The 19,582-nt window shown below is 42.9% G+C and overlaps 1 protein-coding gene across 1 annotated transcript in view; it reads left to right on the forward strand.

Moving 5' to 3' along the window:
- mpdz (multiple PDZ domain crumbs cell polarity complex component) overlaps positions 1-13,493 on the forward strand; it is a gene marked incomplete at its 5' end in the record, with an annotated part of 40,292 nt that extends 26,799 nt beyond the window's left edge. Inside the window, 20 exons of the mRNA XM_079215237.1 lie at positions 329-515; positions 1,559-1,755; positions 1,920-2,011; positions 2,669-2,747; positions 3,107-3,175; positions 4,696-4,791; positions 4,874-4,945; positions 5,122-5,221; positions 5,308-5,453; positions 6,149-6,232; positions 7,306-7,499; positions 7,763-7,777; positions 9,574-9,721; positions 9,809-9,895; positions 9,982-10,078; positions 10,182-10,345; positions 11,045-11,149; positions 11,511-11,605; positions 11,748-11,871; positions 11,982-13,493. Of these exons, the coding sequence (XP_079071363.1) occupies positions 329-515; positions 1,559-1,755; positions 1,920-2,011; positions 2,669-2,747; positions 3,107-3,175; positions 4,696-4,791; positions 4,874-4,945; positions 5,122-5,221; positions 5,308-5,453; positions 6,149-6,232; positions 7,306-7,499; positions 7,763-7,777; positions 9,574-9,721; positions 9,809-9,895; positions 9,982-10,078; positions 10,182-10,345; positions 11,045-11,149; positions 11,511-11,605; positions 11,748-11,871; positions 11,982-12,128 (2,298 nt within the window). The 3' untranslated portion in view covers positions 12,129-13,493. The remainder of the gene's footprint in view (positions 1-328; positions 516-1,558; positions 1,756-1,919; positions 2,012-2,668; positions 2,748-3,106; positions 3,176-4,695; positions 4,792-4,873; positions 4,946-5,121; positions 5,222-5,307; positions 5,454-6,148; positions 6,233-7,305; positions 7,500-7,762; positions 7,778-9,573; positions 9,722-9,808; positions 9,896-9,981; positions 10,079-10,181; positions 10,346-11,044; positions 11,150-11,510; positions 11,606-11,747; positions 11,872-11,981) is intronic.
- Positions 13,494-19,582: the final 6,089 nt, after the last annotated feature.

The following is a 19,582-nucleotide window of genomic DNA, read 5'->3' on the forward strand; positions in this document are numbered from 1 at the left end:
TAATTAAGTGATTACATGTAGCATTTTTGACTCAGTAAGAATCATTTTATTATAAATAAAGCTATTTTCCAATTAACTTAATTCTGATTTCAGTCTCCGGCATCTATTTGGAACTATATCACATAATTATTTTTCAGCCTAAAACTAATACCCTGATAAAAGTGATGAAGCTGTGAATGTAAACCAAGTAAATTACTTGGTTTATATTCACATATTTGTAAACCTGGCATCAAGCTGATTCAAACTTAAAGAACAAAGACACAACTTTCTTCTCTCTCTTTACCTTTCACTAATAAACCATTTTTCAACTCCGTCTTTGGCGTGACAGCCTGTGAAGCGTGAAGCAGCGAAGGCATCTCCCACCAGCGCCGTCCTCCTCCTGCCAGTGGTGCCCCATGTGGGAGAGACTGATACAGACACGCTGACGGAGATTCCTGGCAGACCTGCCGAGGCAGAGGAGGAGAACGAGGAGGAGGAGGTGGAGGAGGTGGAGGATGAGTTTGGATACAATTGGAGTGAGTTCAGTTTCAGTTTTCTTGGGGTGAAATTATATATTCTGTGAAGAACAACAGTCAAAACATTCATTTTTTGTCATTGGTTTATTTTATTCCACACTGGTCTATTATAAGTAAATCCTGGTTTGTGTGAATTCTTGGTGTGAATATGACGTGAGTATATAGAGACATGTAAATATATTCCTGGAAGTTTTACCTAAATAATATGCATTAATGTAGACAGAAATCATTTAAATTGACTGACTTTATGCATGCTTTATCCCCTAACTGCCACTAGAGGTCCTCCAAGGTACATTTTGTTTCTCCCCTACTCATGAATTCATCCAGAGACTGCAATGAAAGGAGCACAGATTCACATGCTTGAGGTGGTTGTACCTCAGCAAAACCTGAAGGACTCATTAGCATACTGCAGACAGTCAAATGTCAACTGTAGGAGGAAGTTATCGCCTCAAGGAGAACGGGTCACACAGTCGGCCCCATTCAACTCCGGCAACCAGCATAAAGGACATACTTCCAGCCTCTGAACACCTGGGACTGTGGCGTGTGTGTGTTTGTGTTTGTGTGTGTGTGTGTGTGTGTGTGTGTGTGTGTGTGTGTGTGTGTGTGCACGCAAGTGTGTTCCCATCATCCTGCGGGGATAAGATTGATGAGGTTGGGCCCGGGGAGGTGAATTGTGGAGATTAGTACAGGACTGATGGTCCAACAGTGGCAGGCAGCCCAGAACAACAGGCTCCCATTGGTCTGAACAGGGGCTATCTAACACGCCAGAGACAGGAGAGGTGGAGAGGGAAAGAGGGGGGCCTGGAGTGAGGAGGGATAACAATGGAGACAAGATTGAGACAAAGAAATAGAAACTCAGCAGTCTGACATTTATAACTTTTACCATTTACATTTTGTGCCTTTGCACAAAACCCAATCTCACCCAATCCAAACACGTGGCCCTCTTTCTGGAGCGACAAGACCTAAACTGATGCGGCGGTTCAGACTCGAAACAAATCTGTCAGCTCACATCTGTCTGCTACCACTTCACCCGCCTCTTTCAGAGAACATAATCCAGCGCTATGGCAGCCTCCCGGGTGTCCTACACATGATTGAGCTGGAGAAAGGCAAGACAGGCCTGGGCCTCAGCCTGGCGGGGAACCGGGACCGCTCTCGCATGAGCGTGTTCGTGGTTGGAATAGACCCCAACGGGGCGGCCGGCAGGGACGGACGTATGGAAGTGGGGGATGAGCTGCTAGAGGTAAGATGTGTATCGATTGTGGTCCTCAAGTCAAGAGAGGTTGTAAACAAAGTTTGCGGGATATGTGACCCCGTGAAGATATATAATCTACTTCAGAACGTGTATGAATTTCTGATGTGTGGACATATTTACAAGTGTCCATAATTCTATGTTTTTGTATCCAGATCAATGGGCAAGTCCTTTATGGCCACAGTCACCAGAATGCATCCTCCATAATCAAGAGCTCTCCATCCCAAGTCAAAATCATCTTTGTCAGGTATTAAAACCCATTTTCCTCCTATTAAAGTCTCTATGAATACATTTTCATGGCAACAGAAACTACATTTCATTGTGACAGACAGCTTGTGATGAAAACTGGCCTTAAAATGTTCAGGTCTATTGTAATTTTAGTCAAGATTCAATAGAGGGAGCTATTGCAATTCAACAGAAGGATGCAATTGAAGGTGAAGAGTTCGGCTCCCTGTTCAGTGGTAACTAACAGAGTCTCCCCTCATGCACATATCAAAGAAGAAGCGTGTATATATTTTCTCAAATTGATTTATTAAATGTATTTACAGTATGTATATATACAAATGTTTGAAAGCCTCAAGGTGACATTTATCTATGAAAGTACGGATTTACTCACTGCTTTCATAGCTCCTGGAACACCTAAACACTGTTTCAAAATGTATCCCAAAATATATTCAGAAAAAAATGTTGCTCTCTTGTTAGGTGTTGATTGAAGTATTGTATTTTCTCCTGTTAAAACAGTGAATGCATGTATAGTATAGAATAGCATGTAGTATGCTGTGGAGTTTCAAGTTTGGAAGCGGGACATTGCAGCTGACACATCAGCTACTCTCTACTTAACCTCCACATCCCTTCCCTGACCCCTGAAACGGTGATTTACGTGAGTCATGACTCTTTGGAACAGGAGCACAGAGGCGCTGAACCAGATGGCCGTGGGACCTGTGAGAGAACACGAGGGAGACACAGTGGAGCCCCACGCTGAGGTAACACTGCGCCCGTGGCCACACACACACTCACAACACACGTTGCACACATGCACACACGCCGTAACAGACATTGTGGAGACGTCAGGGAGTGAAGTAGCGTCTGCTTAACAAGCAGTGAAATGCGCACACATACCATTATAATTACTTTGACTCAAGCCTTGTGTAATTAACTTTTTGCCCCAGAGTTGTTTTTATATATGTTTTGCTCCTAAAGTTTTTATGTGTGGTCCTGGAGTTCCCATTCTCCCAAGCCAGGGCAATCAAAAATCCTCAAACACACTCGGTACTGTACTCCCACCAGCCAGCAGACACAAACAAACATTTCACTGCATCAACTGCTGCCGGTCTCTTCACAGCTAGAAACGACTGCTGCCAATGGGGATGCCGATTCTTCAAAATACATGCATCACAGCATACAGCTGAAGGTGAGATACACTGGACCCAACCGCATCCCCTGTATACACACCACACACATAGGGCAACCCTGTTCTTTTGAAAACCCCAAATAAAGACAATAATGGAGAGGAAGCAATGCTATAATGAGGGAGGTTTACACAAAAAAGGTCAATGGGGTATGACAGAGAAAGAGAGGGAGAGCACACGGGAGCAGTCAAGTCTGACAAGCTGCCAGCAAAGAGACAAGAGACGGCTCGTCAAATAAAAGGCAGAATAAACAAGACCGCACATGAATGGGAAAAGAGCTTTTCCAAATGGACATAAAAGTTCCGTTCGCCCAAATAATAGAAAGGGGAACACATTTGTACCCCTTGTGGTGTCTACTTACTAGTCATGCGGATATTTTTCAGTTGTATTTGCCAAGCTATTTAGATAGAAAAAGATCAGACATGCAGCAACCTGTCTCTCCGGAAAATAGTTCCCAGAGAAAAGTGCTTACAATGAAGTCTGTGGGTTTTAAAAAAAATAAAAAATTATATACTTTATTTTCATACTCTAAGCACCACCAATAACACCATCCTTGAAGTTCCATCATATAGCAGAAGTGTTACCGGGGATGTCTCAAAATCGTACCTATTAAACTGAAACATCTGCAGGACTACATACAACAAGTGGTAATTTGGAAAACTTGTTTTGTGATCCCGGTTAACTGGCCCTTTTAAAACCATAAAGCCAGGAGTCTCTCTCTGTTTTTCCATTTGATTTTCGCACGTCTCGAGAACTGCTTCCCCGATCTGCTTCACACAATTTGGAGCAATTTGGACACTTTGAATAAACAAGAACACAGCTCCGTTTAGCAGCGGGGGCGGAGCTTCAGGGCCCTACAGGCAGTCCAGCATGTCGTCCGTCAGAAGTCGACCAAGCCTGACCTGAACGTGTGTTTTCAGGCCTGGAATTAGTTGCGGTGCTCAAAGGAGTAATCAAAATCTAAGATAAAACAAATAACTATTCAAAGTAAAACTATTAATACCGCACAGAAAAAGTTCTGCATTCAAATGTGTACTTTGTGTGAGGAGTGAAAGAGAAGCATTGTCAGTACAATGTACCCTACTTACATGTACTTCCCAGTAAAAATATTTCAGTGTGGGACCCCCAAAGCGAACGTTCCCCTGAGACTATGTAGGAACATTCTCCGGGGTCAGGGCCCGGTCTGAACAGGCATGTTTTTAACGGGCACTGCAAAAGAGACTTTGATGGGCTATCCATATGGTATGCCAGTTGACAGGGGATGACGCAGCAGCATCTGGGCAGCTCATTGATACGAACACACAAACACAAAAAGGCCCCGCTGGGAACATGAGGTTCGAAGGATGTAAGGGGAAGCTGTGACGATTCATCTTTCTGGAGATAATTGTCATCAGTCATGCTTGTTTTGGTTAGCTGGTGCAGCTTTATCATGTGCCAGTCTGCATGCTATGTTTTAGATGTACTGTACTAAATGCTGTCAATTAAAGAATCCTATTTACGCTCTATTGTTTTCCTCCAATAGGAGGACGGAGGAATTGGCATCACATTTGTGGAGGGAAACACTGACAGTGGAGTTGAGATTCAGAGTATATCTGAAGTGAAAGGACACGCAGGCAAAGTATGTATTACATACTGCAGCTCCTGTTTTGTGTACATTATCCAGTTTATTTCTAATCAAAATGGTGATCTGCTTCATTCAGGAGGGCATAACTCCAGGGGAGAGTCTCTTCGCTGTGAATGGTGAATCAGTGTTCGGCTCCACTGTGGAAAAGGTAGTGTGGCTGGAAATACACTGTAATCAACGTATTGTATTTCATGTAAAGGAAAACATTTTACAAATTTGTTGTGTCCATACAAATGGCCTCAAACAACAACACTAAATTATCGACTGAGAAAAGCAAAACCTTCTAAACAAACAAGTGAGACCCTCTCTTCCTCTTTTCTCCAGGCAACCTGCCAGGACGAGGAGAGCTCGGCTGACGTCTTTGCCAGCCTACCCAGCATGCCTAGTGCCACCACGAGTCAACCACAGGCGGAAGTAGTCACTAGTGAGTCCACATTAAGAAGTTTGACTTCCTATTCAGGAGGATAAAGAATGTATCCATTGGCTTACTATATGCTTTCTCTATTGTAGGTCAGAGTCGCTCTTCCACCCCTTCCACTCTGGCCTGTGACCCGACGACCTGTCCCATCATCCCCGGCTGTGAGACCACCATTGACATCTCCAAGGGCCGCACAGGCCTGGGCCTTAGCATTGTGGGAGGCTGTGACACCCTGCTGGTAGGCAGCATAAAATATAAGATAAAATATGTTAACGAGAATGTATCACTTCACCTAAAGCATTCCTTGAATTGTGTATGACTTCATTTTCTGCATTTGATTTAACAACACACATAAGGTTAATTTATACATATTTGCACTTTTTACAATCTACAATCCTTTTTGAAATAAACTACATTTGTAGGGAATTCTACTGTACTTTTAAGTTACCACCCACTTAGAATCTTTGGTATAACCCTGGTTCAGAATAGCTCAGGAATGTAGAAAATGATGTTGTCACAGCCTTCCTCCTCGTCCTCCTGCCGTCCTCTCCTCATTCTGTCTGCTCAGTCAGGCTTGGGCGAGCAGCTCTTTGTCTGGCCTCGGCCGCAGCAGACAATATCCAGCCCTGGAATGTGACCTCTGAACCCCAAATGACACACACACTGGAACGCAGAGAAAACACACTCGGAGTCAGGAACATACACATTCAGGATGATCATTTAAAATAATGACTGTATGCTGTCAAAAGTTCAATCTTTCCCTCTACCCACATGGTCTTTGTATAATTACTTTCCCCATTATTTACTGCCCTGTATGCCTCACATTTCCTCCAAATAAATCATTACTGCTCTCACTTCATCCCCAACTGTTCCTGTTCACCTTCTTCTCCTATTCTGTACTAATTTGCTCTCTTTTTTTTCTTCTCACTCCAGGGGGCCATCATTATCCATGAAGTTTATGAAGAGGGAGCAGCCTCGAAAGATGGCAGACTCTGGGCAGGAGACCAAATCCTGGAGGTGCTGTGCCATATAATGAGATGACCTAGATTATTAAAAAGAGGCTGAACACATTTCAATAACTTGTGACGCGGTAGCCTGAGGAGCTGTAACATGAAAGCTAGGGTTCCCAGGTCCCGTCAAGTAACAAATAGTGCGATACATTTGTTGATGTACAGCTCAAATAAATATATGAAAGCTGCAACAAAAAACATCTAACTCACACTCAAACCAATCGGTCTATTGTTTGTGAGACAAGTACTGCGTAGTACCAGCTAGTATGAACGAAGAGAAGAGTTAAGTATCCCAGCTCAGCTTGGATTCGCCCTCCATTTGACCCTCCTGCTTTGTCACAGAGGGAGGGCAGGGGTGGAGCTCGGGGGTTTTGTTATGGTAGCTCAATCAGTGGACCTTTATTGAAAGGCACACATGCATGCACGCACGCGGACACACACTTAATGACTTAATTGCCCTCCGCTATTCATTTCTGTCCTCGAGCCAAGCTGTTGTGTTTATAAAATAGGGTCAGAGAGGAAAAGTGAAAAGAATGGTTTCCCAGTCCACAGCAATGACATTAGCTGCTATGGGAAGAAGAAAAACGTTTTGCATGTCCATGGCGAAAGCTAATGGGGTATTTCCCCCCTTTAATGTGGTAAAATAAGATGGACATCAAACCCGAAAGTGACCACTCAAGATTTTCCCAGACATCTGTGGGAAGGCTGCGTCCCTTAAGCTAGGTCTAAGTGTTGTAACATTTTCATATTATGATCCAGTGTTCAGATAGCTCAGCAGTTTGGGTTTCTAAAGAAGAAACCTAACCTCAGCAGTTGAAGGAAAATTCTGTTTTAGCAATCAATTAGGCTGTTAGCACCTTTTTATAGCTCTCTGCTGCATTCACACTATATCAGGAATAGAACAAAAGGGTGTTGCTACTTTTTTTGTCTTTATTTCTGCTATAATTTTGTTCTACTTTTTAAAGACATTAAGATTGTTGGAATGTAACACACAGTAGTTATATGTTTCTGTTGCACTGATAAAAGAGGCCAATGGTCGCTACCATAGGCCGATACTAACCTCCTTTTCTTTCGTCACAGGTGAACGGCATCGACCTGCGTGCAGCCAGTCACGATGAAGCCATCAATGTGCTGCGGCAGACCCCACAGAGAGTCCGGCTGGTGGTCTACAGGGACGAGGCCCAGTACAAGGAGGAAGACCTGTGGGACTCGTTCACTGTGGAGCTCCACAAGAAGCCTGGCCAGGGCTTGGGCCTGAGCATTGTGGGAAGGAGGTGAGAGAGATGTAATATTATATTGACTACTTAACTAATATTTTATTTATAAGACCTGAAAGCATTAGAATGCTGGTATTTTGATATTATATTGTATCTGACTCCTCTCTTGACTATGAAATCAAAGTCAGAAGAGCCAGTTTACAACTATAAATAATATATAGGTATTGGAGGTATTGGTGATGTAATGAACACAATTAGCTAGTAATCTGAGAGTCAACATAGTTTTACATTAACTGTATGAACTTTCTTTTTTAATGCAGATCACGGGACATGAGGTAACTGTCAAAAAAACCTGTTTACTTAGAAATAGTGTAGTGTATAGACAGATCGTGTCCACAAACAAACATACCAGGATTTTTAGCTCTACCAATGCATGATCGACCATTTTTTTTTAAACAGTTTATATGCCTGGCAGGATTGCTGACATGTTAAACATCCCAGAAATGAGAAATGTGTCAGCACAATAATTGTGTGGTTCTCTGCATTACTTTAAATGTCTTTCACGATTCCACTAATGAGGACATGCAAAGCATCTTATCAGCCCGGGGATGATTTTCAGTACTAGCGGGGCTCATGACTCCAGCGTTGCCAACAAACAGGGCTGTAAACAACCGTTTGTTATATCTGGGAATGTTGCTACTTTTGTTCCCAATAGAGCTGTGGAGGAAGATTTACTGAAGTTCTTCCTATGACTGGCAAATTGGAAACCTCCTTACACATAATCTCCACTAAGGCTTCTAGTCTCGCAGTAGCATTTATGGGTTAAAGCGCATGAGGGAAAAGCCTGCTGGTTCACATGCTGCCAGTTTTTTACTGACAGGTGTGTGGAGTGTGCTGAATGATCTCACCTCTGGGATAAACCTTAGGAATATTCGGGTTACACAGACCACACATGCATGTACTGTTGGTTATGTGTGTGTGTGTGTGTAACTGTTTTTTTATTCTGGATTTGTCCAAGTGCAGGGCAAAAGGCCTATGTTGGGGGACATGGGTTGAACCGCTTAGGCAGCAGTAGGCATATCAACTTTAAATGTAGTTGTAAATCTTTGCCTCTGTCACAGTGGTTTTGCTACACAAGGGGAAAAACTAGTAAAATGCTCAACGGGATGGAAAAGGCAACAACGTAATAGACAACCTAAAACCCTCAGTTAAAATGGAAAGTGCAAGCTAGCAGTTAGTGGTGAGGAGTTGTGACAGCCAACTGTCTCTGGCACTTTGGATTGTATGATCGGGTTGCCTTGCTTCACGGCTTCAGCCTGTGTTGGTTTTATCCACGTGGAGATTTGCACTTCAGATACACAAAGTCAACAGTAGCGATGCACTTTTGGGAGGGGAAAAAAAAGACACAAGCCATCATCTTCCCTGCTGTTAACTTAATGCCCCAGAGGTCAGTGCTCAGAGCAAGCAAATATTGTGTGACTATGTTTGTCTTTGGCTTAGATGAACAAGAACATGCTGTGTTTTCCTGAGACAAAACCAACTGGTTTGTCAAAGGATGTGTTTTCAAGTTCGGATTCAGGTTTTCACTCGCTGCTTTTATGCCAGAGGTAAAAAGGGAACAGAATGCAATCATAGCGGTTGACTTTGATAGGTGTAGACACCTGTCAATTAATCAAGCAAGCGCCAAGACATGCGTTTCGAGAAGGCTTAATACCTCCAAAACATATCTTTGGTGAAGGAAGATTCAAAGAACTGTCACCAATACACGTATAAGTGGAAATTAACTATGTTCGTCATGAAATAATATGTGATAGCTCCTCTCTTTTTGTGCCTGACATTTCCACAGTAAGCATTATGCGGGATTCAATATGGAAAACACATTTATTGAGGTCACAGCTGGGAGCTGAACACACTCCTTTCCATTAAATATTCAAGTTTACCAGCAGTAAGCCACATTTGTGCAAAGGTCCATGGGAAAAAATGTGGAATTGCTGGATCAATAGTGTATTATCCATTACATGCTCAACAAGAGTCAGCAGTTAAGATCAACTTGTAGAGGAAAAAATACAGCACGACTCTTACAGTGCATATCATCTCACTGCCACGTCTGTCTTTCAACCTTCCCCACCAGGAATGACACCGGCGTGTTTGTGTCTGATATTGTGAAAGGAGGTTTGGTGGACACTGACGGCCGCCTGATGCAGGGCGACCAGATCCTGTCAGTCAATGGTGAGGACGTCCGATCGACCACTCAGGAGGCCGTAGCTGCGCTACTCAAGGTACGTCGAAGCATAGTTAGTGAATGACACACCTGCTTTAAACTGTGTTGGATGACTAGAGTCAAACTATTGTGCCTTGTGTTGTAGTGCTGTGTGGGCCCGATAAACATGGATGTCGGGAGGTTTAAGGCAGGTCCCTTCCACTCAGAAAGAAGGCTGTCTCAAAGCAGTCAGGTAGTGTATTTGCACATCTTTCGAGGATAATATTTGATTGTACGACAAAACAAAGGAAGCAACGGCGCTGAATATCTGTGTTTCAGATGAGCGAAACAGGCAGCACCAAGGTGGCCTCTCTGTCATGTTCCGACTTTGGGAACCTTCCCGGTGACCATGACAAACTAAGTCGGAGTCTGGATTGTAAGTATCTTAAAAAAAAAAAAACTATTCATTGAGGAACCCATAGGAAACATGTAAGTTGTGGAAAAGGCATCCCCACATTTGACGTTTTTGCTTTTCTCAGCTCCAGAGCATCAGGACACCAGAACGGTTGAGTTCATTAAAGGTCCCAATGATTCTCTGGGTATCAGCATAGCGGGGGGCGTGGGCAGCCCCCTGGGTGATATCCCCATCTTCATCGCCATGATGAATCCCGTCGGCCTGGCTGCTCAGACACAGAAGCTCAAGGTACGACATTTACACCTTCCTCTCAGTAACCTTTAGTTAGCTTCCAGCAGAATACAAGAGTAAGAATGTGCATGCCAGTCATTCTTGTGTGGGATTTAATGTGAATCTTAATTATGTACAGCGATCTCATTCCCACTCACTTCACTCAGTCTGTGACTACGAAAGGTCAAGAGCTATAGCCTTTTGCTGGGACCTTCACAGTTAAATGACAGAGAAACTGACAATTGCAGCTTTGTGTGACACAGACCGGAGGAGGACAATAGCATTGCTAATGCAGATAATAAATCTCCCACTCCTGCATTCAGATCATGAAGCCTACAGAAGGGCTCATTGAATTGAATGGGGGTGGGGTTTGAATAGTATATTCATACCGCTTTATCCTCTCAGCCAGAAACAGACGAGAACGCTATATAATTAAATTACTCAGCCGAACACAAGCATAGTTTTGCTTTTGTATGGCATGGTGAATTCCATTTTCAAATAGTATTAGCCACATCCTGTTATCATGCAGAGTTATCCAGACGTTTGTGAAGCAACAGCACTCATTTACCTTTTAAAAAGGGGGGATACATACAGTATGCATTCTGTCATTGTTTCCAACCCAAACACTGATGTGCCTGCTTCACCACTCCATGTGCTCCGAGTTGTTTTTCCTCTAATGTGTCCTTTTAAATGCAACTCAATTCTCACTTTTTCCAGATTGGGGACCGCATTGTCAGTATCTGTGGAACCTCTGCTGAAGGCATGACCCACTCACAGGCTGTCACTCTGCTCAAGAACGCCACAGGCACAATACAGCTGCAGGTCTCGAAGCGCACACAAACACACACACACACACACACACACACACACACACACACACACACACACACACACACACACACACACACACACACACACATACACTTCTCTGTTCTAATGAGATAAACCTGCAGACACAGTTTGATAACCTGTAGTTGAGGATGTACTTTACTCCCTACTTCATCTGTGCTCAAGTTTTCACCTCAAAAAGAACAGTCGAAGGCGACCAACGGCTGACTTTGAAGCACCATAAAACTTCCTTCCTCATCTAGCGCTACCAACATGCTATCAGTCTTTGTATCGCAAGTCTACCATAACGTAAAAGTGAGTGGCTGAACGTGTGTGTGTTTTTGTGCACCTGTAGGTGGTAGCGGGCGGTGACACCACCGTGACCGGTCCCTCAGAGGAGCAGGCAGCTGGAGGTCTCACACCCAGCTGCATCTTCCAGGACGACCTCGGGTACGAACTGTTTATTACACAGAAAGAACATTTGAATGTTCAGTCTGCCTCAGGGACTCTATTGAAACTTCCGCCGTTTCTTTTTGCTGAAGCCAATGTAGTCTAGTAGTATAGTCCCTAACTGTCTCCATCTTTCCATCAGCCCACCTCAGTATAAGACCATCAATCTCGAAAGAGGACCAGACGGACTGGGTTTCAGTATAGTCGGAGGGTACGGCAGCCCCCATGGAGACCTGCCGATCTATGTTAAAACAGTTTTTGGAAAGGTATGTACCACATTTCTCTGTCTTATATTGAGCAGAATTGACAAATTGTGTGTTTTAAGCAAACCTCTACATGTGTGTCTGCGTGTGTGTGTGTGTGTGTGTGTGTTCAGGGGGCAGCAGCGGAGGACGGACGCCTGAAGAGAGGAGACCAGATAATGGCCGTTAACGGGCAGACTCTGGAGGGCGTCACTCATGAAGAAGCCGTTGGCATCCTGAAAAGGACCAAAGGAACTGTCACGCTCACTGTGCTATCATAGACACACATATGCAATAACCCACGAAGACACACACACACACTGTCCTCACATTTGTTCTTAGGCTTCCTATCAAACCCAATGATCCACATCTATAGAGACTGAAACTTTAAAATTGCAAGACAGCATGTCTAGCTGTAGGAGAACTCAAACCGGCAAAGATTTAACGAAAAATTATGTTCTCCTGTGGAAATATGCACACTGAAATAGGAACAACAATTTCCGATTATCATGAAGAAGCTTCATGTAGCTTTGAACACTGTGATCCACGTAAGCCTACAGCAAGTACACTTATGTATGTCTCGTTGTAAAATTGCTTTCATCACTGAAACAGTCACCCAAAATAGTATGTAAAGTAGATACATAAATTCATGAATAGTTTGCCAGACAGTGTTTTTAATTAGTTGTATAAATCTCAAAGAGGTTGTAAATAGTATTAGAATTATAGCCCAACACTGTTACATTCCGTGGCTCTTGAAGGATTGAAGTATTCACTGAACGTAGTCAAGTATTTTGCTGTTTCTTGTAGAGAAATGAATGGCTTGTGAGATCGTTATTTAACAACAGGAAGTACACAAGAGAAAATCTGAATGTTTCTACAGAGGAGAGGCCTATTTCTCCAGGTTTTTAAACAGTCTACTTATCGGGGTAAAATCTAAATGAAAAATCTAAATGAAACAGCATGAAAACGCCCATAAGGTAATTAACAGATAAGCAGAATTTGGCCAATGGCTGTATTAGCTGATTAGCATTATTTGTCTTTTACATTGCACTGCTGTTGGCAATTCATCGTGCTGATTTTCCTGAAAGGCTGATGCTGCTGTAACTGGTGTTATTCAACTTGTTTTAGAAGAAGTGGCCAATAGAGCATTTTGAAGTGCTAATGGCTAGAAGTCTGATATTGTAAATACACAGAAAGATGTGAAATCCTTCAAACTAAGAAGTGTGGTTTGAGTGCACATTTGACAAGATGAGGAATTGTGCGTGTATGTATGACCTACTCACTGAAATATAGTGCTGCTAAAGCCGATGTATAAGGTATTATTCAGTATTTTGATTTTTTTAAGTATTAATTAATGTTCCCTTCATGAAAGTGGAAAGTGCAGAAAATGGCCTGCTATCTAGATTTGAGTGGACGTGTTTCATTTGTCAAATGATTATATAATGGACCAGAGCTCATTTTGACCTTGTTGTTTACCCAAAACAATCATCTAGTGTGTAGTCCCTAAAGTCAGTAGGCTTGTGTTTTGTGGTCTAGTTTATGAGAAAGTTGTCTGTTCTCCGTCTTATCACCTTATTGTATGTGTCTCTAGCACTGTCAATGTGACAGTATTGAATTTATTCACACTGAATTAAATAAAAGTGACCTTTGGATTCAATCAATTTGTTCCACTTTTGTCAACAGAACACAATTAATTCCACAAGGAAAACCAACTTGTTAGATCTCAGCAGGGCAGCCTATAAACTTAAATAAGAAAAAAAGAAACAATGATCTTCAATGAATAATAGTTAATAAAACGCAGGGCAACTTCCCAAGTGCACCAGCTGTTACTCAATCTAACTGCTCCTTACCGAATGCTTAGGTTATTGTACGGTAGACATCTACCATACATCACATGAATATATTTTTCTATCCAGGAGATTAAAGCAATTTACTAGCGCAGTAGGTTACATTTAAGTGAAAGGCAAATGGTTTAAAGTCAAGCTAAAATGTGTTAAAGTTAAATGCACACAAATTAAGATTTATAGATATGGGCTAATATGGCCATGTGGAACAGCATGCGTGGACTTGCTTGAATAGACGTTCTGTGTTCATTTGAGACCTAAATGGAGCATGGATAGAGAGAGAGACAGAGTTAAATTAAAATATGGCATCCCATCTGTCTGTACTCTGACAAGCACAGCTGCTTCACAGCCCGTCAGGTGTTTTTTTTGTGGAGTCCAAGCATGAAGTACTTTTCCTAAGTTGGTTTACAGCAAACATGGGGGCTACCAATTAATCACATGAGTCACACAGGACCTTTGAAGATCTGCGTCTAATGAGGTCTGGGGTTTGTTTAAGATTCCGCGGGCTATTTTAAAGAGAGAAGAACTCTTTAAAAGTCAAAGTACACATGCTCAACTGTTGGGTGACTCCTTCACCTTGAGGTCAAGACTCGACACGGCTACCTGCAGCTGCTGCTAGCTAAACCACAAGCTAGCCAACGCCTGCACTCAACAGCTGAGCTCTACGCAAGCACCTGTTGTTTTAATGGCCCCTGTGGGTTTAGAGGTTGCCCGGCCTCCCTCCAGGTTCAGGAGACGCTGGTTGGTTTACACACGGGACATGTCTGTACAAGCCTCTCTTAGATGTGAGATCAGGTGTTAGCGCCGTGTCATGCTTGGCTTGAATGTGGGCGAGCGGTGTAAAGTTCCACGTCAATGGCGCCAAAGCTAAATCACTTTAAAAGACGGCATTATCAAGATGTCAATCAGGCCCCTATGTACATTTTTCATGGGATTTTACCATGAACAAGACTTCTTTGTTGACCTCGTAAATGAGAGTTGTAACAAAGACACTTTTTCTCTGTCCGGCTCCATGCAACATATCCACTCCATTACCAAAGCGCCTGACTCAGAGGCCGCTTCAGTTGCGGCTTGTGCGATAAGTTTGTTGCTGCCCATTCAAACATTTCAGACTCGTCATGATTCATGCTGGCTCCACAATGGCTATCAAGAGGTGAAACAAGCACCCACCTAGTTGATGATTAGGCCATGATGACTCAGCAAACGTCATCATGCCGGTTAAACCTCTAAAAGGTGTTTTTGCTTGAGTCCAAAACTGACAAGAATGGACCTGACAGAAAAATACCCAAAGTGAATGTCGTCCTGTCACGTTATGACAATAATTGTGATGAAGCACGGGCCTCAGGATGCTAATGTCTGTCAGTTGGTCAACCACTGTGGTCGAGATTGAAATATTTCAACCACTACTGGATGGATTGCCATGTATTTCGTTCAGCTATTCATGATCAACGGCGCGTGAAGGTCACTGACGTTTTGTCCAACCACAACTGCAAACACTTGCAACATTTTACCTGCTAAACGTCTACATGTTAGCCTCTCCACTGTGAGCTTGTTGCCGTGTTTGCGTAAACCGCTCACAGAGCCACTGTATATTTTAGTCTGTAGTCTCACAGAGGAAAGTTGATGCATGACAGATGATAAAAATCATTTCGCCACCCTCAAACCTGCCCTGACATATCAAGCTGCCACAAAGAACACATGCAACTTTGAGCACACACGCCTGGTTGAACAACATCATTCATCTCCTGACTACCCGATCCGCCTCGTGGACTCGTTCAACGTCACGGAAAAGAGACGGACATAATTAGACATCTCCTCTGCACGTTGAGTGACTTTTTGCCTCGGAGACCAAGAGGTCTTAAAGGGTCACCTTTCCGAGTCTGCCCTCACATTGACGCCACCCTTGCATACACAAACTAGCAAACATAATTAAATTTCCACTGCGGCAGTGGTGTAAAATTGCCGCTCGATGAGCACACTGCTCGGCCAGACAACACTTTCCCTTCACCAGCTTTGAAGGAAAAGACATACTCAGTAAAAAAACAGTCTCTGAGGCAATCATTTGACCTCTCTGCTCTGTGACTCAGTTGCCTCAAGTCTTTACTTATTAGCTGTCAAAAAGATTAGCACATCTCAGGCGCACACAGTCCTCTGCATTGTTTGAGTCAGCATGTACTAGTTGCTCTTTAACAGTCCCTCCTCTCAAGACAGGCGTGACTGCTTGACTAATTGGGTGGAGATTGTAGGCGACAAACATGTCAGCTGAACATTTCTATCTTGAATAGATGTAATTAAAAACAGTAACAGGAAATGAGTAATAGACATTGGAACTTGAGGAGGTTTCTTGTTTTTATAAGATTAGTATGTGTGATTAAACTGTGTTGCAGTAGGATCAATGATAACCACAAACAATGGGAGGTGAGTCTAAACATTAAAGGAAATATTTCCTCAGACTGATAAACAAGTCTCACAACTCAAACTAAGAATGAGGATTGCTAGAAAAAACGAGAAAAAAAAATACTTTTGCATGTCAAATTTGATCAAGCCACAAGCTTATATGGCGTTTCCATTTGTTTACTCTAGTTTTACATGTCTCACTCTGGTGTCTTGTTTCCAGAACCAACAAAACATATAACCATCCTCCTTCATTTAGACGCTGACAATTAAGTTGTTCTGAGTGGACAGTCCAGATACGAACAAACCCCTACTTCCCTTTTTCTACGAATCTACGTGACCTGGAATTATGCCCTTGTCACACTTTGCAAGCAGGGCGCTGAATGTTATCATGATTGACATTGTCCCCATCACACGGATAGCGTCAGCTCAGCACACACTCTTGCCTTTCTTCTTGAAATAAAGCTGGGAGTTAACCAATGCCTCGATGACATCATGCGAGATCGGATTTCCTCCTCACCTTTGGCGTGTTTGCACAAAGCTGTGTGTGAGGGCCGAGGCTGGTGTTTGCAGAGACAACAGAGCACATGTCCAATGAGGGAACACCAAACACTGACATTAACTGTTTGGTGTTTCGCCCCTTAACTGCAGTTATTACATGTTAGCAATACAAACACGTCTACTCAGCTGTGAATGACCCATCTCAGTAAACTAAAGTCTGTCTGTGATAACAGGACGCTTCACCATAAGGCCACCGCTTGTCTTTAAACACACCTTGCGTGCTTCTCTTAGTATGTTTGCATTTCTGTTACAGCTTCAAATTACATCACCGCAACTGAGGCCTGATAAGGCAGAGTGTGTAATCATCCTTTTATGAGCTGTGTGTAGAGTAGTGCAGTGACACATCTCTTTGAAATGTTTGCTGAACCGAGGTTGGAAGAATCACCTTTGTGTGCTCGTGAGAGCTGCACATGTCTGACCTTGTGGAAGGATGGCAACTGCAGGGCTGTGAACCAGCTTTCATGGACGAAAACCTTTAGACACAGGACAGCATGAAATCAAAGGATGTATGCCAAGCATGGTTCCCTCATCTTAATACAACTCATTTAACTGAAGATTTTATGAGAACATATAGTCCTGAAATCTTGTCTGTAATCAAACAAGAATATCATGAACTTGCGCTTATTTGATTGGCCAGAGCAGCGCCTTAACAAAAGTTTGAGCGAGTGCTAAAGGTGGATGTGGCCTTAGTTTAGCATATTAGCATGCTTACATTTCCTTATAGCCTTCAACCTTGAACATCTGTACCAGAATATAGTGTAAATCATCAAGCAGATGTGGAGATATTTCACTTGATAAGTGAATATTGGAAAGGTCAGGGTCACTTAAGTTATTAGGATTCATCCTCTGGTGATATAATGATAGCTGCACCAGATCCATCCAATAGTTTTCGTTTGAAATAGAAAATAAACCTTATGGACGAACTTGAGGAAAGGTCTGCTGATCACCAATGTCAGCAGGCCTCATCCTCTGAGGACCATGAATGCATGTACAACATGTGAAGGCAATCCATCAAATAGTTATCAAGAAATATAAGTGTAGAACCAAAGTGGTGGAAAGACAGACAAGCTGCAAGCACTGCCGCTAGTGAAGCTAAAAAACGCAGTACTGTAACACAACTAAAGCTCTAGCAAACACACTGCAATGTGTAAATGGTCCGTGTTATTGACTGCCAACTCTCATTGCTGGTGTAAAAACAAAGGCATCCTATTGATTTTAAGGCAGAATGGAAAAATGAGCCAGTGATGAAAGCCCATTTACGCCTCCGGCCCTCGCTGTTATTTGATCCCGTTTTCTTTCTTCGCTCAGCAAACCGGCCTGCGCCATTAAATTGAAGCAAGTGCCAAATTAAATGGCGTTCCATAAATAACTTTTTTCTAAAAGTGGTACTTCGACTTAAATGTCTAACTCTTGATTCATGCCGAGCTCCCTTTTTTTATTCTGAGGATGACACTTTTAGAGCCTGTTATCAATCCCACATTTACGACCCAGGCTTTAACCCCTATTTAAAACTGGGCTACAATTGTTGTGAATTTTAATGTGTCGCGTGGGAATGGGAGATATACTTCATCTGGAGCTGTAAAATATCATAGTCAAGCCTGTTGTCCCAGAGAGCTTCCTGCAGTCTTTGATCTGGCATCTTACCAAGTCACTTGCATCACACAACCATTATCTCACCTTAATCTTGAATTGTTGTTATACCGTCACAAAGGCTTGAAAAAGGCATAAAATTCCGCCTGTCTGGAGTTTTACAGCAACCTTTTGATCGGAAGCCTGAAAGCTATTTCTTTGCCCCATAATCTTATCTGTTGAGTAACGCTCCAGTAATGGCTTGAAGATGCCAAACACATACTGGTGAGGCGTAATGTTGTGCTTTTGAGGACATTCTTGCAAGGTTGCATTCTCAGACCAACCCGTAAATCGTAAAAGAGCACGTGGGCCACGTTCCCACAGTTGCAGGGAGCCCTGACTGTGCTTATTTGAATCAAGTTGTCACCTTTCATTTAAAAGAGTATTCGTTGTTGAGCTCAATGAAGGTCTACATTCCAAAGGTGACTTTACACAATATGTTTTTATATCACAGCAGCTATACAATAACCTGTTCTGTACTTAAGGTGCTGCACTTTAAATCCAGCTAGCCTGCCCCCTCTGCTTGATTTATGAGCACCTCCAGTTGCCTCTAAACGAGACCACAGCATGTTGACCGAAGGCCTCAGCAGTGCTTTACAACATGTTTTGCCTCTGACCAGGTGACGTGGTTCATGTCTTTCTGTCCTGTTAAAGTGTTTGCACGTTGTTGCTTTTCCTAGAGATCCCAGATGTCAGATAGTTCTGTTGGCTTTTGACTTCCTGAGTGGATTCCAAGCTTTAAAACAGGTGTAAACCATGTCCTCTAGTCATTGTAAAAGAGGTAACAGAAACGTGTTCCTCCTGCACACGCTTTCATCTACAGTACCCCGCTGTCTTTACGTCAATGCAAATTGAAAAGACAACAGCCAAAGAAGCATCCATGGGTGACTCTCAGACTGGATTCCATTGATGGCTATCTGGAACGCTACGTCACATCAAAATGCAACTGGGTGACAATTTTGCCTGTCGTCTAAAGACAAAGAAGCACATGCCTGAGTCTGTCATACTCTGCAAACTGCACCTCAGGGGAAAATAATTTGAAGAGCTAGGTCAGAGATTGGAATTTTAAACACCTGTCATACTTCAACAAACCCAAACACGATATCAAACGTAAAGCCTAAAGTAAAGTTTGTATACAGGATCATACCTGGACAGCTATTTGCCAACGTCGTGAAATGCAAAGACTAAATATCTGCATGGACAGTTTCTCTCAAGAAAACATAATCCCTACTCAACAATGCATACACTTCAGCTTCTTATGACGCACTCCATGTTGTTTGATTAGGAGCAGATTCACACTGCGTATG

Source organism: Taurulus bubalis, assembly GCF_910589615.1.
Source record: "Taurulus bubalis genome assembly, chromosome: 3".
Lineage (NCBI taxonomy): Eukaryota > Metazoa > Chordata > Actinopteri > Perciformes > Cottidae > Taurulus > Taurulus bubalis.